This window comes from Notolepis coatsorum (genome assembly GCF_963971535.1).
Source record: "Notolepis coatsorum genome assembly, chromosome: 1".
NCBI classification, from domain to species: Eukaryota; Metazoa; Chordata; class Actinopteri; order Aulopiformes; family Paralepididae; genus Notolepis; species Notolepis coatsorum.
In genome coordinates this window covers 126,168,182-126,184,480 of record NC_140165.1, presented here as the reverse complement: position 1 = coordinate 126,184,480, position 16,299 = coordinate 126,168,182, and the positions used below count along the sequence as shown (strand labels likewise).

General features: G+C 43.3%; 1 protein-coding gene across 1 annotated transcript in view; it reads left to right on the top strand.

Moving 5' to 3' along the window:
- LOC311222696 (rho guanine nucleotide exchange factor 28-like) overlaps nucleotides 1–16,299 on the top strand; it is a gene marked incomplete at its 5' end in the record, with an annotated part of 166,148 nt that overhangs the window by 24,283 nt on the left and 125,566 nt on the right. Inside the window, 1 exon segment of the mRNA XM_084307303.1 lies at nucleotides 6,245–6,431. Coding sequence (XP_084163429.1) covers nucleotides 6,245–6,431 — 187 coding nt within the window.

The following is a 16,299-nucleotide window of genomic DNA, read 5'->3' as shown; positions in this document are numbered from 1 at the left end:
TGAGTATTATGTAAACAATGGAGTGGGAGCACTCTGCTGGACAAACTGTGATGACATCATTTCTAAATGACCCCAAGCTTTTTTTTCTCTGCATCACGTTAAGTACCTTTTAAAAGAATATATTTTCTATTAAATCAGCCGACCAATTATTATATATATACAGTATATACACACAGTATACACACAGACAGATTAGATTTACAACATGTATTTGCATGGGGTTAGTAGACGACTCGTTCCAAACGTCCAGGGCTTTGTTTATTCTGCATTCACTTGTTGTGCAGAATCCATAATTCACCGGTCAGATGAACTCTCTTCAATAGAGAACCCAATAGAGGTACACGCACGCACGCACACACACACACACACACACACACACACACACGCACGCACGCACGCACGCACGCACGCACGCACGCACGCACGCACGCACGCACGCACGCACGCACACACACACACACACACACACACACACACAAAGTAGAACCTTGTTAGTGGGGAACTCTGAGGTTTGGATAAATTAGTTTCTAATCCAGTGGTTCTCAAACTTTTTACACCAAGTACCACCTGAGAACGTAGCTGGCTCTCCAAGTACCACCATATGACCGACGTTAAAATACAGTCTATTCAGCTATGCACAGTTCACGCAGGAGGCAAATGTATTCCTAATACCATTATTTATTGTTAACTTTTGTCAGACACAGCCACAATGTACAAAGGGGTAGCACTAGAACTAGCAAACTCTTCCACACAACTCATACAATGCAAGGGGCATTGAGAACATAATAACTAACATTCTCACATAGCAAGTGAGAAAATTAAGAACAACTGTATTTCAGCAAATGTACTTAATTCTCTCTCTCTCTCTCTCTCTCTCTCTCTCTCTCTCTCTCTCTCTCTCTCTCTCTCTCTCTCTCTCTCTCTCTCTCTCACAGCAAGCAATTGTCCTTCATTCTCTCTCTCTCTCACACACACACACACACAGCATGTTGTTGTCCATTGACAACTCACATAAGCAGGGCCGGACTGGGGAAATAATTCAGGCTGGGAAATATAGTGTGAAATATAGCCCCAGTCATGCCACTTTCTAAGTGGGGGTCCCCCACCAGGAATTATTTTGTTACAAAGACTTAAATTTCCTGCATTCTGGTGCAGGAATTTTTGAAATTTGACCCTTTAAATTCCAGTGTTTGTGATGGGCATCACAAATTATTGTGAAAAAAAAGAAAACACATATTCAATACATTGTATTGAATTGTAACCCTTTAAATGCCAGTTTGTGTAATGGCATCACAAATTATTGTTAAAATATTTTCAATATATCAAATGCAAAGTAAATAGTTCTGGGGGGGATTATTACAGGCTAGGCATGTGTCAATGATTAGCAACAACACAGATTTTGATGGATTTAAAAAAAAGATTGTAATGTCAGATTTAACAACAACTCTTTTCAGAAAAGTGGGAGTATTTCATTTTTTATCTGACATTACAAAAAATCTAAAAATAAAAATGGTTATGATCAGGGCTGAAGTTGAATAAAATATTTATGACTGTTTAGACTGCATTACTCTCTGTCACAGTGATCTCCTGGTTGTTCCCCACTTAGGTTATCTAACTATCGCGTCACCGCATCTAGAAACACTGGCCTGGCCGCGTGTAGTCTTTTACCAACAGAGTTGCAGTTTTCCGCGATCTGATTGGCCACTGACGTTTCTCTCAGCGTCAATCGTGTGACGCCTAGTTCTATCACTGGTTAAGCTTGGCGACTCTTTCGAAGTTGGTTAAGGTTAGAGTTTGTCTTAGAGCAGGGAGATAGACCACCAGCCCTGATTCCAAACTCTAACCTTAACCAACTTCGAAAGAGTCGCCAAGCTTAACCAGTGATAGACTAGACAGGATCATCATAAGGGCATCCAAAATCTCATCACCTCTTCCAACACCTCCCCTCTGGTAGGAGGTTCAGGTCACTGGGCAGTCGCACGGTTAGGTTCAACAACAGTTTCTTCCCCAAGGCCATACAACTACTTAACTCCAACTCCTCCTAATTTTACCCCCTGCTGTTATGTTATGTTATGTTTATGTTATGTTATGTTCCATGTGTCTTCTTATGTCTTTGTGGACTGTGGTGTATTGTCGCAGCTACCACCTGCACCATGCTCGAATTCCACCGGCCTGGCCGTGTGGCAATAAAAGGAACTTGAACTTGAACGTGATAGAACAAAGGGTTATGTATATAACCCAGTTCTGTGAGTTATGGTGCGCTCAGCACCTGTCTGCATATATCTCGCTTCAGCGTATATACACTGAATAAAAACTTCCACCATGTACCTTTACATGCCAGCATTCATCTGACCACACCCCCATCCGCTTACCTTCATAAGCAGGGGTGGGGCCACACACTCATCTCCTTCCCAACAAATTTCACCACAATGAAAAATCAAGGGCCGCAGCGGCGTCCAGGTGCTGAGCGCACCATAACTCACAGAACTGGGTTATATACATAACCCTTCGTTCTGTGTCGTTATGGCTTGCTCAGCACCTGTCTGCATAACAGGGGCTGAGCGGAGCCATAGCCCGACAAATGTACCCCGCTGAGGCCCCCCACAACCATCAGACCGGGGAGGACCGAGCCCCGCCGACCCTCCCTAATGGAGGATACCCCCCCTATTGGAGGTTCACGGGAGGGCGACGGATCCGACTGTGCGAAGAGGCACTCAAGCAACTCACCGCACAGGGTGAGCAGGCCGTGGCTTGACCCCACAACTACACACACGCACAACCCGCATGCCACCCGGGAACGAACGGAAGGAAGACCCAAACACATCAATGGATAGTCTAGCAAGACACCAAACATTGTTCCTCCAAGTCGCCTGGGTCGGGAGAACGACACGGAGCCGTCGTGCTTCATGTACATTCTTCTTTTTATTCAAAAAAGAAAGAAACACAGACTGACATGAATCCCACGTGACGCAGCTGAGGGTAAAAATTGTTTACATTTTTACATCCCACCATCCTCGCCATAGGGAGGAGACGGAAATCCCCAGAGAGACTTCCCACGCGAGCTGTATAGATTGAAAAGAATATATTGCAACATTGAGCTATGTAATATTTGGGTTAGGGCTCTCCGAGGAGGAGGCACTGAACCAATACACACTCAATAATCGAATTGAATCGAATACACACACAATAGAGCAGAACTCCTTTCTGAAGTTCTACTCACCATGACAATCTGAGGAGGAGGCTCTGAACTCTGAGGAGGCTCCCTCACAGGGAAGGAGAGTCCTAACTCACAGAAGGCCCAAGGAGGAGCTTCGTGAGGAGGAGCTCTGACAACTCCCTGAAACAGATCCATCACATGGACCTGAACAACTCACGGAAGTCTTACCAACAGAGACGCGCACAGTGACGTACTCTATGGCGGGGGAATTTCTGCTGTGCACACGCCCAATCTTCCAGGGTGTGGGACCAGGAAACTCCCCCCCCCCCCCCCCCCTCTTACCCTGTAACGTGCCGAACAGCAACGTGACAGGAACCTTGAAGGACAGGAGGTTTTAACCCCTGACCAATCAAAAAGGGGAGGAAATGATTACCAGTTCACCCCTTTACGACCCCACACCCATGATACGATGTAATGACAAAAAAGAGCATGACACAGTCATAGTCAGCTACATGAAGTGTCTAACAGCTTCACACAGCTCATGTGCTAACCTGCTATCTGATTTTTACTAAGGAAAAAACACAGAATAGAGAGGGCCCCTTTAAGAGCCCTGGTACCAGACTTACACATGTGCTTCTGTGGCCAAACCTAACCCAGTTGTAGATCACAAGACACACACAACCCTTTATCACAACAAAAAATGGCAAAGTACACTTTTGCTACAGAGGAACGCCGTTTTTCATAACGAGAGAATACAGAATCCTCGATTATGTATCGGCCACAGGCCTTGCTAAGCACACACGATAAGCGACCAAACAATCTTTTCTTTAGGAAAATATAGTTTCTCAAGCGGTTAACACAACCCCAGCAATTAAGCTAAGGGTTACATCGTATCCCCACAAACACAGTGACACAATATATTGTAAACAACATGTCTGAGAGGAGGGTGGGGAAGCCCCAGGGAAACCGGGGGGATCACCCCTCCTACCTTACCCTTGATACGGCCAAGTTGAACAGGTAACCCTGTTAATATGTGAACACACTGTTCATTGTCATTACAGGCTGAGAAAAGAATTCATTCTTCACTCATATGTCACTAAGCATAGCTTTATAGGTTAATTAACCCCCTTAGTTGTGAGTTCACGGTACAGGAACACACATGTTCTCAACACAACTAACCAGATCATTTTTACACATGTAAAACAACAACCCGATTTCTATGGAGAGAGAAGCTATACCAGTGACAAGACAATTCACACACAACACGCGTCGTATCCTCAATGTATTGCAGCAACACCCGTTTTGGAAAACATCGTTATTACAAAACATTTAGAAGGGAAGGAAAGAAGAAGTGTTTAAGGTCCGGTCGGGACCTTCCTACCCTGAGTGCAGGCCAAGCGAACTGCAATCTGGCTAACGGGGCACCGACGTTGAACACAGCATTCCTGTGTTGACGACGAGGGCAGCGTCGCTGCGCCACCCAGCCGCTACGGTTCTCCATGTTGACGCAGTCCTCGCTGGCAGGGCTCCCGGTAGGTTCGACTAACATCCTCTGTCAAAGATGACGTCGTAGTCAGAGTGTTTAAGGCATGTTATAGTCACAGAAAACGTTCAACAGTGTAGCATTAAGCTAACAGCCGTTCGGCTGATAGCAACAAGCTAACGATTACTAGCCTGGTAAACACAGCGAGCTAACGCCGCAGCTAACAACTGCGCAGCTAACAGCTGACTGGCTAACACAGTAGTCCACAAACTAGCATGCAAGCTAAGCAGCTATCACCTGAACTGTACACAATGACATAACAAGCCACACTTCAGACAGGCCGCTGTCCCAGTCCCTCCCCTAACAGGGAAAAGAAAAAGAATGTCAGAACACAGTTGTCAATGGTGATCCAGACATACAGCGGGGCCCTTTGAGCATGGAACTCCCGATAAAGAAGATCCTATGCCCACATTTCCTCGTTAGGGTATACTTTAATTTGTATATGAAAGATGGGGCCTGCACGGGACAGAGAAGCATCCGCTCGAGAATCCTGGGATCACCAGGATCTAGTCGCGGCCCACTAGATCAACCATCATGGGCGTCAGACCAAGATCCTCCGACCGCCGTTTAAGCCGAGCAGAGGACCCTAGCCTGGAGTCGGCGTTTCGTAAATTGTTAGCTAACCCCCACAGCATCAACAACAACCAGAGCTTGCAAGCAAAACAGTACGTACCCAACCTGGAAACAACCGCTTCTCACAACAGTCGGTGCGTCCTACAGTCCAGCTGTGTTGCCGGAGGGTAACCCCATCCAGCCGCAGCAAGGAGAACTGTAGCTGGGAAGCATGTCAGCGGCGTGAGCTCCTAATACGAAAAAGCCGTTGAAGGTCGGAATGATCCAGACACTCCAGTAACGAAGACAATATTGCCGTATTTTCTCGAAAATAGTGAGAGAGAAAATAAAGATGTGATGTCAACGTATCTCCTTGTTCTTCTGTTTTCCTTTCCTCAGACTAAATATTTTTCTCCACGTCAAGTGAGCATATAGCAGGCACTCGCTTGTGGATGAAATTTGAGAAGGAGATGAGTGTGTGGCCCCACCCCTGCTTATGAAGGTAAGCAGATGGGGGTGTGGTCAGATGAATGCTGGCATGTAAAGGTACATGGTGGAAGTTTTTATTCAGTGTATATATACGCTGAAGCGAGATATATGCAGACAGGTGCTGAGCAAGCCATAACGACACAGAACTAGGCGTTAGCTAGCTAGCAGGCTGTTAGAGGCAGAAATAGGGGTAACGCGATTGGTGCAGAGAGAAACGTCAGTGGCCAATCAGATAGTGGAACCCGAATGCGGAACTGCAACTCCGTTGGTAAAAGAATACACACGGCCTGGCCTGCTTCTAAGTTCAGTGGCCTGACTGCACAAATCTTTTATTTTTTTTAATTTAATTTTTTAAGTACCACCAGCAGTACCACCAGTGGTACGCATACCACAGTTTGAGAACCACTGTTCTAATGTATCTACGGCCCTCATGTGTGAACAGTTACCCATCTATTCACCAGTAATCCCAGATACCATCATATTCCTGACTGCTTTACTCTCAGGACCTGGCAGAGCACCTTGTGACCCACGGTCACCGACTGAGCTCCAGGGATCATAGGGAGCTGAGCAGCCTCTTCAACCTGGGCCAGGAGAGCTCTCACTGGGCTATGGACCGCCACGTGGCCCTGGCCATGGCCAACCTCGATATACCCCACAACTGGAACGTCCTGGGCAGTCCCTGCGGAGAGGGTGAGAGCAGCTTTCATCACATTCTCCTGAATGAGGATCACTAGCTTGTTGTGTTTGGTGTTTTCTAACTCTGGAAAGATCCTTATGGATAACGTATAGTATCTTACATGCACACACAGTCGTGCATTTTCTTTGTCCGGCGGGATAGATAGACGTGCTTTTTGTTAGGGGGAGATTCTGACTTATCATGGGAGCGCTGCTGCGTCAGGAGCAAAGAGGCTTAAGAAAATTGGATGATGCAAACAGTAGAGCTTGAGGGGAATGTGTGGTAAGATACGTTAGTCAGGCTTTGTCCTAATCTTCTCCCCCAGTGTCGGCACCACTGGAAACTTGGGCCCAGTGGTTTCCAAGGACGGTGAACTCTTCAACCCCCCCTACTGTTTTCTTTCCACCTCCTTTTCTCTCTATTTTCTCCTGTCGTTCCCATTTTGCTCGCTCGCTGGGCTGAGATCGGAAGTGACCATGGTCGCATGTGTGTCTCTGTTGAATTCATCAATGCCAATTAACCAGTGTGTAATATGATTAGTACAGCTTCTCAACGGCCAGTAGCCCCAGGTTATAGGCAGAGTTAAATAAATCTGTGCATGTGAGCCCATATGTATGTATGTATGTGTGTGTGTGTGTGTGTGTGTGTGTGTGTGTGTGTGTGTGTGTGTGTGTGTGTGTGTGTGTGTGTGTGTGTGTGTGTGTGTGTGTGTGTGTGTGTGTGTGTGTGGAGAGGATGACAGTGTTAGTTTGTGTGTGTGTGTGTGTGCGTATGTGCGTGCGTGTCTTTGCACATGTATTTGTCTGTACATGTACATGTATGTGCAGGTGTGTGTGTGTGTGTGTGTGTGTATGTGCATGCGTATGTGCGTGCGTGTCTTTGCACATGTATTTGTCTGTATATGTACATGTATGTGCAGGTGTGTGTGTGTCTGTGTGTGCATGCTTGTTTAGTCTTGTACTGTATTTGTCTGTACATATGTGTGCAGGGTGTGTGTGCGTGTGCGTATCTTTGCATGTGTACTGTATTTGTCTATACATATGTGTGCAGGGTGTGTGTGCGTGTGCGTATCTTTGCATGTGTACTGTATTTGTCTATACATATGTGTGCAGGTGTGTGTGTGTGTGTGTGGTTGTATGACCAGCATGATTGTGAGATGCCACAGAAACTGCTGCTGACTGAGTGGTGGGTGTGTAGGCCACTAACGTAAATAACAAATCACATTTGGCGTTAATGTGATTATGGCAGTCTGTTTCATCGCAGAGGAGGACACAAATGTCTTCCCATGAATGTCTGCAGTTAAGTGATCTAATTGTATAACAGAGCCTGTGACATCAGTCTACTGCTGTGTACTAGTGAATTATCAAAACCCCACTTTCCAGGCAGTGTTTACTGTAGAAGCTCTGTATGAATAAATAAGTCGTTGTTTCCTTATATTGACAAGGACCAGAGTATTCCTTTTTACTCCATTGTGCATTGCATAGATCGGAGCAAGAAATATGTACGGTGTGGAGTAGAGGCGCACCGATCGATTGTGGCCGGCGTGCTTGTTTAGCAATGACCGGCCAAGCAGTCTCAGTATATCCTATTCTGTGCCGTTCAAATTTACACAACATGTCGTCTGTGTGGAAGTTCTTCACCGTGAGTGAAGAATACACGAAGCTCGCAATCTGCGAAGCCAGAAAATGTATTGAAGTTTTAGTGACAAGTCAGTCCTGCTTCCCTTCCCACTCCTGCGCCTGCTCACATCTGCTGTGTCTCGCCCATATAATTATATAGAAGACTGGGGGTCTCTCCATGCGCTTGCGTTGCTAACAACATTAGCTTGTAAAATAGACCTACCATTGTGGCTCTTCGACTAAAACCTCTCCAGGAGCTACTAAGATCAATTTAGCCTGGATTAGTCCAGTAAACAGTGCACACAGAATGGGTCATCACACTAGGATGTCAATTCAAAGTCACTGGGACGGGACTCTCTTCAACTGGTCAGGCCTGAGGCACCACAGATGCCATAAACCTGGTTACACAATAAGTATTGGCTGTTTTGTTTATGTATGTATCGAAAATGAATGAAACATCGTAATGTTTTGATACAATAACCTGGAGCACTTTTTCTTTTGAGATTTGTCTGAGTAAAATTGAGGAGAATTGTTTTAATTTAATTTAATAGTCAATGTTTTATTATGAACATACAATTGAATTTTCCATGGAGGACATAATATGGAAGCAAATGAGTGACAGAAGTATTTGAATTTGATCAGACACCGAATTTATAGCATTGAAAATAATTACTTTGAAAACATGTATCTGAATTTTTTCAGACACCGAATTTATAGCATTGAAAATAATTACTTTGAAAATCATGTATCTGAATTTTTTTTACAGTCTCCTCCCCACCGTATGTATATATTCTCTCCCCACCATATGTATATTTCTCTCCCACCCACCCCCTCCTAATGTACAGTCTCCTCCCCACCGTATGTATATATTCTCTCCCCACCATATGTATATTTCTCTCCCACCCACCCCCTCCTAATGTACAGTCTCCTCCCCACCGTATGTATATATTCTCTCCCCACCATATGTATATTTCTCTCCCACCCACCCACCCCCTCCTAATGTACAGTCTCCTCCCCACCGTATGTATATATTCTCTCCCCACCATATGTATATTTCTCTCCCACCCACCTCCTCCTAATGTACAGTCTCCTCCCCACCGCATGTATATATTTTCTCCCCACCGTATGTATATATACTACCATCTTTCTCCCGGGTTGGTGTGATCACATGACTGACAAAGCCGTGCAGTGATAGGCCAGAAGTCAGTTCGATTGCATCCAGGCGCGATTGCTTATCCTGTCTAGGTAGCCCGGATGATGGTTTTTTACATCGAATTCTATACACCGCAATTATGCATCGAATTTTTTACATTGAATTTTATACACCGCAATTATGCATCAAATTTTTTACATCGAATTTTATTATGCATTCGAATTTTTTACATTGAATTTTAAACACTGAATTTTTATTTCACATAGGTAAATTCGGAGCAAAAAATTCAGATACATGATTTTCAAAGTAATTATTTTCAATGCTATAAATTCAGTGTCTGAAAAAATTCAGATACATGTTTTCAAAGTAATTATTTTCAATGCTATAAATTCGGTGTCTGATCAAATTCAAATACTTCTGTCACTCATTTGCTTCCATAGACATATGCCTACTAAGTAGTTTCAGCCACTTGATGTCACTAGAGTAGCACCAAAACAATCTGGTGTTTATATAGGAAACCTGACGTTGAGATCAAACTGTCAAACTAGGCATTGCAGGGCCCCGTTCCCCGTACCTGGCTAACTGAGTTAGCCGGATAATTTCCAGCATAGCCTGACTTAAGCCAGACCTTCCATTCCCCGACGCTCGATTGTCTAAATCACCATGACAACAGATCAAAAAGTTTGAGCCTGGTCGGGAGCAGGGTTTAGTTCAGTTAGCTGGATGAACCATGGCCACGCCCCCGCAAAGAAATGCCAGCTCGCTCCCTGAAATATTTCTCACAGTCTAGATCCCATTATACCATTCTGAATTATGTTTTTGTGCTTCGTTTTCCTAGAGGGGGCTTTTGAAATGTATAATAATAGAACTAAATGCTGATAATAAATCATATTGAGCCTATAGATTTACTTTGTCCTAAATAAAATAATGCACGTCATATACGGCGCTCGGAGTCCATACACGCTGCACGCTGGCTCCCCATTGCTGCACGTATCCGCTTCAAGGCCCTCGACCTAGCATACCGTGCGGCAAAGGGAACCGCTCCCGCCTACCTCCGGTCAATGGTCTCTAACTACACACCCTCAAGACCCCTACGCTCTGCATCTTCTGGCCGCCTCAGATCTACTCCTATCCAAGCTCCCGGAGGGTCATCAAAGAGAAGCCGCCTATTCTCAGTCCTTGCCCCACAATGGTGGAATGAACTACCCATCCCAGTTAGGACAGCCGAATCCCGTCCAATCTTTCGCCGTCGACTAAAGACTCACTTCTTCAACCATTATCTGAAATGATGATAAAAAAAAAAAAAAAAAAGATCTAACCCCGACTAACCTTACTGTCATGCACTTGTCCTAATAAACTAACCTACACTGTAACACGCAACACTTTGATGAACATTGTTACTCAGCTGATAGAGTTATACCCTTCTTGCTGTCTTGTCGCACAGAACTTGTAAGTCGCTTTGGATAAAAGCGTCAGCTAAATGACTAAATGTAAATGTAAATGTAATGTGGTTATTTTAATAACGGCGCATTGCAAATGTGAATCCCGCTGGGATATTTTTAATGAATGAAACCTATCGGCCGTTTGGCTCTGATTAGTTTCATATATTCTCCGCTGTAGATTTGCTTAACGGAGCGCCCGGATTGTGTTTCATTCAAGCATAAAATTGAAGTGTCTATGCGTGGATTGTGGTTTTTGTGTGATATTGTAACTGGGATTAAAATGTCTGATGAGATGCGCTGTTTGACGGATTTGAGAAATTGAATGAGCCGTTGACGTCACATTAATGCATTTGAGAATAAAGAGATAAAACTTAATTCAAAAGAAAAATATTCGAAACACGGGTTTATTGTCCATTGATGGATACACAATGAATATATCCCGTCTAGCACAGTGGTGCAACGGCTAGTGCTCTCGCCTGTCAACCGGGCGACCCGAGTTCAAAACCCCGCGTTTCCAATATAGTTTTTTTGGAATATAATATTAATGATTATACGCAAAAGTAGCCTAGTTTTAAGTTAAAATATTATAAATCTACATGCATTGAGGATGTCATTCTTTATATAGCTCTCAACGTGCACCAAATTGATGTATTTACATTGCAAAAAGAAGAAAAAGACTAGAAGTAGGGGGATTCGAACGCGGGTCGTCTGCGTGAAAGGCAAAAGGACAAACTGTCACACCACAGTGCAGATAAGTAAAACATCCACCATACATCAATCAATGGATAAGAGAGCCGTATCCTTATTCTGAAACAGTTGAACTAATTATTTTCGCTAGCAAGATCTCATTTGATTATTCAATCCATAAACCTACTGCCAGCAGGAACGTTTAAAGAAATATAATCTGATTGATTGGGGTAATGAGGGATTTAAAATTAGCCTATAGATTATGCATTTAACTTGTCGGCGAGGCTATTGAGCCGCCTGCAATCTGTTAATAAAGTTTTAAAACAATCAATCAATCAATGCCGTTAGAAGATCAGGATTTCTGCTATCGACACCTGCTGTCTTTTCAACTGAAGCGGCCGCGCGCAATTATCCAGAGTCTCAAGTCTGGTTCGAGGTAACGAGACTGAATCAGCGTTCGAGGAACAGGAAAATCCCGGCTTCAAACATCGGGTTAATTGAATCTGGATAATGGGACTCTTGATCGACTTAGTTGAACCAGGTACGGGGAATAGGGCCCAGGTCAAATATGACTCACTAGCAATATTATTATTATTATTATTATTATTATTATTATTATTATTATTATTATTATTATTATTATTATTATTATTATTATTATTATTATTATTATTATCAAACTTACCACTAAAAATGTTGTCAGAAACATATTTTAGGTTAAACCTTAGGAAGAATTATTATTCACAAACAAAGCTGACAGAATTGCTAAAACCTACAATTTGCTGACCAGCCTTTCTGATCATAATTAATCATTTTTCACCAGGAAATTAAATAAAAAACGGTTCCTTAACACATTGGGCGCCAATAACGTCGTACAACGTGTTTCAAGGTCATGCTAATTCTGCCAAACCACGGCGTACGACGTTATTGATATCATATTTAATTTTTTCGCCATGGTATTCATAATTCCCTCACCCAGCCTCGGCTGATACAGTGGGAGCCTGCACAACTCTGCAACTCTTCAATACTGCCGCCTGGTGGATGATCGGTGAGTTACAACCGGAAATGGATCTCTGGTGATCTCTGTGCATCTGGGAAATGCGTCCGGCACGCGTCTATGCCTTCTACAGCGCTGTTCGGTTTCCGGGTTCCTCTGATTGGCCGCTGAAGCACGGCCCCCCGAGTGACGCGCGAACAGCCAGCCTTCACCGAGCTGAGCTCTAGTTCTAACCAACTCGATGGAGATCAACCCCGAGGTTGGAAAATCACTTAGATTTTGTAAATATTTACCCGTTTCTCATATGGTTAACGATTCAGAAACAATCACTGCTCATCTCCGTGTGTTTATGTCGTTGCAGATGCTCAACAAGGTGGGTTTGATACGCAGTCATGGCAGCGAAAGTGTCCAGATGTGGTGGCCGCTAACGTTACATGTGTTCCTAATGTGTGCTCAGTGCTCATCAGTATGTATGTGATGACGACACGACACACAAGAGTAATAATTATTTGTGTCGTGTCATCATCACTGAGCACACATTAGGAACACATGTAACGTTAGCGCCCACCACATCTACACGAACGTCTACACAACATATAAGAGTTGTTTGTAGGTCGGAAATGATGGAATAGATTTACCAACAAAAAAAGGTGTTTAACCTGCTCATACCTTATTAAAAGCGTGGGGCAGGAGCAGCACGGATAACTTGGTTCTGCTAATAGGCATGTTCGAGATGGGATAGGCAGACGCAGATCTGCGCAGGTTTTACTACGGCCTCGCCAAACGCGTTGCATGACGGTTAGAATGTTGTCCGACTTGCTCTGAAAATCTGATGAGACGAGGCGCGGAAATATCGCGGGACCGAGCCACGCACAGCCTTCAGAGCGAGGCGCCACATTACCTCTCACCCGGCTGCTCCACGCAAATCCATGATGGGAAACGACTTGCTGTCGTTGCGCAAAGCGCCTATTGGCTCAGAAAAGTTGTCACCTGGTTGTCACCACTAGCCACGCCCACAAGAGGAAGTTATGAGACGTTTGATTGATTGATTGATTGATTGATTGAAGACTTTATTACAGTACGGGTCCCGTCTACCCGTCTATCAGATATATTTATTATTATTATTATTGGATACAGGAGTTTGGGTACCAAGAGCTTCTTCAAATAAAGTTTTCATTCATTCATTCATCATATCATCATGATAAACTTCAAGTTGCGTGTTGTGTGTGCGCCCACTGCAGTGGCCAGGAGCGCGCAACAAGATGGTATACATTATGGTATATGATTTATGAATAGTATATTCCACTATCAGTATATGGTGTGCTGTACATTTGAATCTAATCTAATTTTGCACATGGCCATCGCATTATAATGAGCTGGACAGTATGTGTAATGTGTGTGTGGTGACGTGAAAGCGTATCTGCCATGCGAGACTAGACGAGAGGCTCTCGTGAAATCTGAAGTGTCCGACGTTCTGACTCCTCCCCCGGCTGCACTCGGCTACTCTCGTCTACTTTCGAGGCGAACCGAAATCCATCTCGAACACGCCTATGTATCGTGCTTCCATTCAAACAGACGGCAACACACGTGACGTCAAGTCTCGCTCGCGTGAGACTTCCTCTCTAGATACTATTCAATACCTGGCCAGGGTACTCCTGGGTCCTAGTGCCCCCCCAGTTACACTATATGTCATGCACATGTATTTTATATGTTAATAAAATTGCATTTATCTTTAGTCCTAATTCTGTCACTGTTTGATGTCACAAAGAAGGGTGTATCCGAAAGCTGCCTACAACATTTGTAACATGTGATGAAAAAGTAAACAAATAATTAACTGTATTAGACACTTGTTAATGATGAATAGGCTTCACTTTAGATTGGCCCCCACGATAGCATCTGCAAATGATTTATAGATGTTTTATGAATGTCTTAACAAATCATTTGTTTAACATGAAAAATAAATGGATACAGTATAGTAGTTTTTTCATATCCATTTTTCAAAGCATCTACAAATGTGTTACTACACATTAAACAACATTATTTAATGATGAACAAATCAAGTACAAACAATGTTGATAATGAGTTATAAATAATGTAGAACTAATCTGTAAATGTTATACAAATATAGTTATAAATGATTTAATAATCATTTATGAATGTATATAAATGGTTTGTTCATGGGGCGGCTACGTGGCGTAGTGGGCAAGGCGCTCACCACGAATGCAGAGACGCTGGGCTTGCCTGTTCGAGCCCAGCGCTCCACATTGCTTTCAGTTTAGCTGGTCGTTCATACTAATACACATTGGCCGTATTAGGGGGTGGGAAACTGATGGGTGGGGATCGGGCGTTGTGGACAGCGACTCCTACAGGTCGGTTGGTGCGCCTGCGCAGTAGAATCAGGAAGTGTCGGGGGCAGCGTGAGCCTCCCACGCGTTACTCCTCGCCACTGAGAGATCGAGCTGCGCAGGTGAAAAGATGCGACTGCTGTTACCTCAAGTACCGGAGGGGACTTGTGCTATGTATGACTTAGTCCACATTGCAGCCGGCTTGTGGGAGGCAAGAAACAGCGTTCGTGACAGGGGAGGGTTGAATTGGATGATACGAAATTGGGATGGGAGAAAATGTAGAAAATGGGAGAAAAAGTGGATCAAAAAAATAAATAAAAATAAATGGTTTGTTCATGATTAGTTCATTATCCACTAATGCGTTATAAATACTTTGTAAATGGTATACAAATATAGTTATAAATTATTTAATAATCATTTATGAATGTATATAAATGGTTTGTTCATGATTAGTTCATTGTCTACAAATACCTTATAAATGTATTATAACAGGGTGTTATTATAAAGTGCTACTGTACATGGTAGTCTTGACAAAGATCAGAGTAAGAGATGTGTATGGTGTAGACTTGACATAGATCATCAGAGTAAGAGATGTGTACGGTGTACCTTTACCTTGATTTATTCTTGATAGAGACCATGTCAGACAATATATAAAATTCATATTGATACTGCAATATGAAAGTATGTCATATCACGAAAACTGCAATATGGGAATTTTTTTATAATTACAGTATACACCTAATTATTGAGAGAGCGTGAGATTGAGTCTGGCGGACTGCTTCACTGAAGTCCGGAAACACTAGATCTTTATAATCCATTGAGATTTGTCATCACATCTAGAAACACTATTTTATTAAGGATACTGCAAATTATATCATTATTGCAATATCTCAATAATCACAGAATAATCACAATGTGATATTTCATTCCATGTCGTTATTCATACGGTGAGTGAAGGAATGAGAACCTGTCTTTGTTTATTTATTATTATTTTATTTTACAGCCTGTCGTGCAGTAAAGTGGGTTGGTGGAACAGAGGTATCCGATCACTAAGCCAGAGTCGGAGATGAAATGGGGACAGGAGTAGAGGAATTGGGACTTATCTGTCTGTTTTATTGAGGTTAATATCAAGGGAGGTTAATTATCAAGATCAGATTCACTCGAGATTAGTCTCCTTGGCCTCTCTTTCCTTTATACAACGGCAGGCAAATTTCTCGATTCTGATTGGCTGAAACAGTCAACTTACACGTGGGTATTTGTAATAACCCCACGCTCTTGGTAATAACCCCCCGCCCACAACCGCATTACTATCACTCCGCCATGCGAGTTTTTAGAAGTGAAAGCAAGATGGCGGACAAGACGGACAGTAAACATTACGAAAGGATATGGTGATAGGGTCATAAAGACTAAATGAAAAACGATTCTGTCACGGCGAATGTGTTAGTTTCTTAAACAATGTTGGATGATGTAATTGATGGGTCCTGAGTCATTGTGGAACAAAATAAAAATTGCGCAAATTGATTGATTGATTGATTAATTGCAAATGTATTACTGTCCGCCTTGTTTTCAACTGGTTAAGTTTAGGCACTCTTTCGAAGTCGCTCTCTTTCGAAGTTGGTTAATGTTACAAAGGATCAGA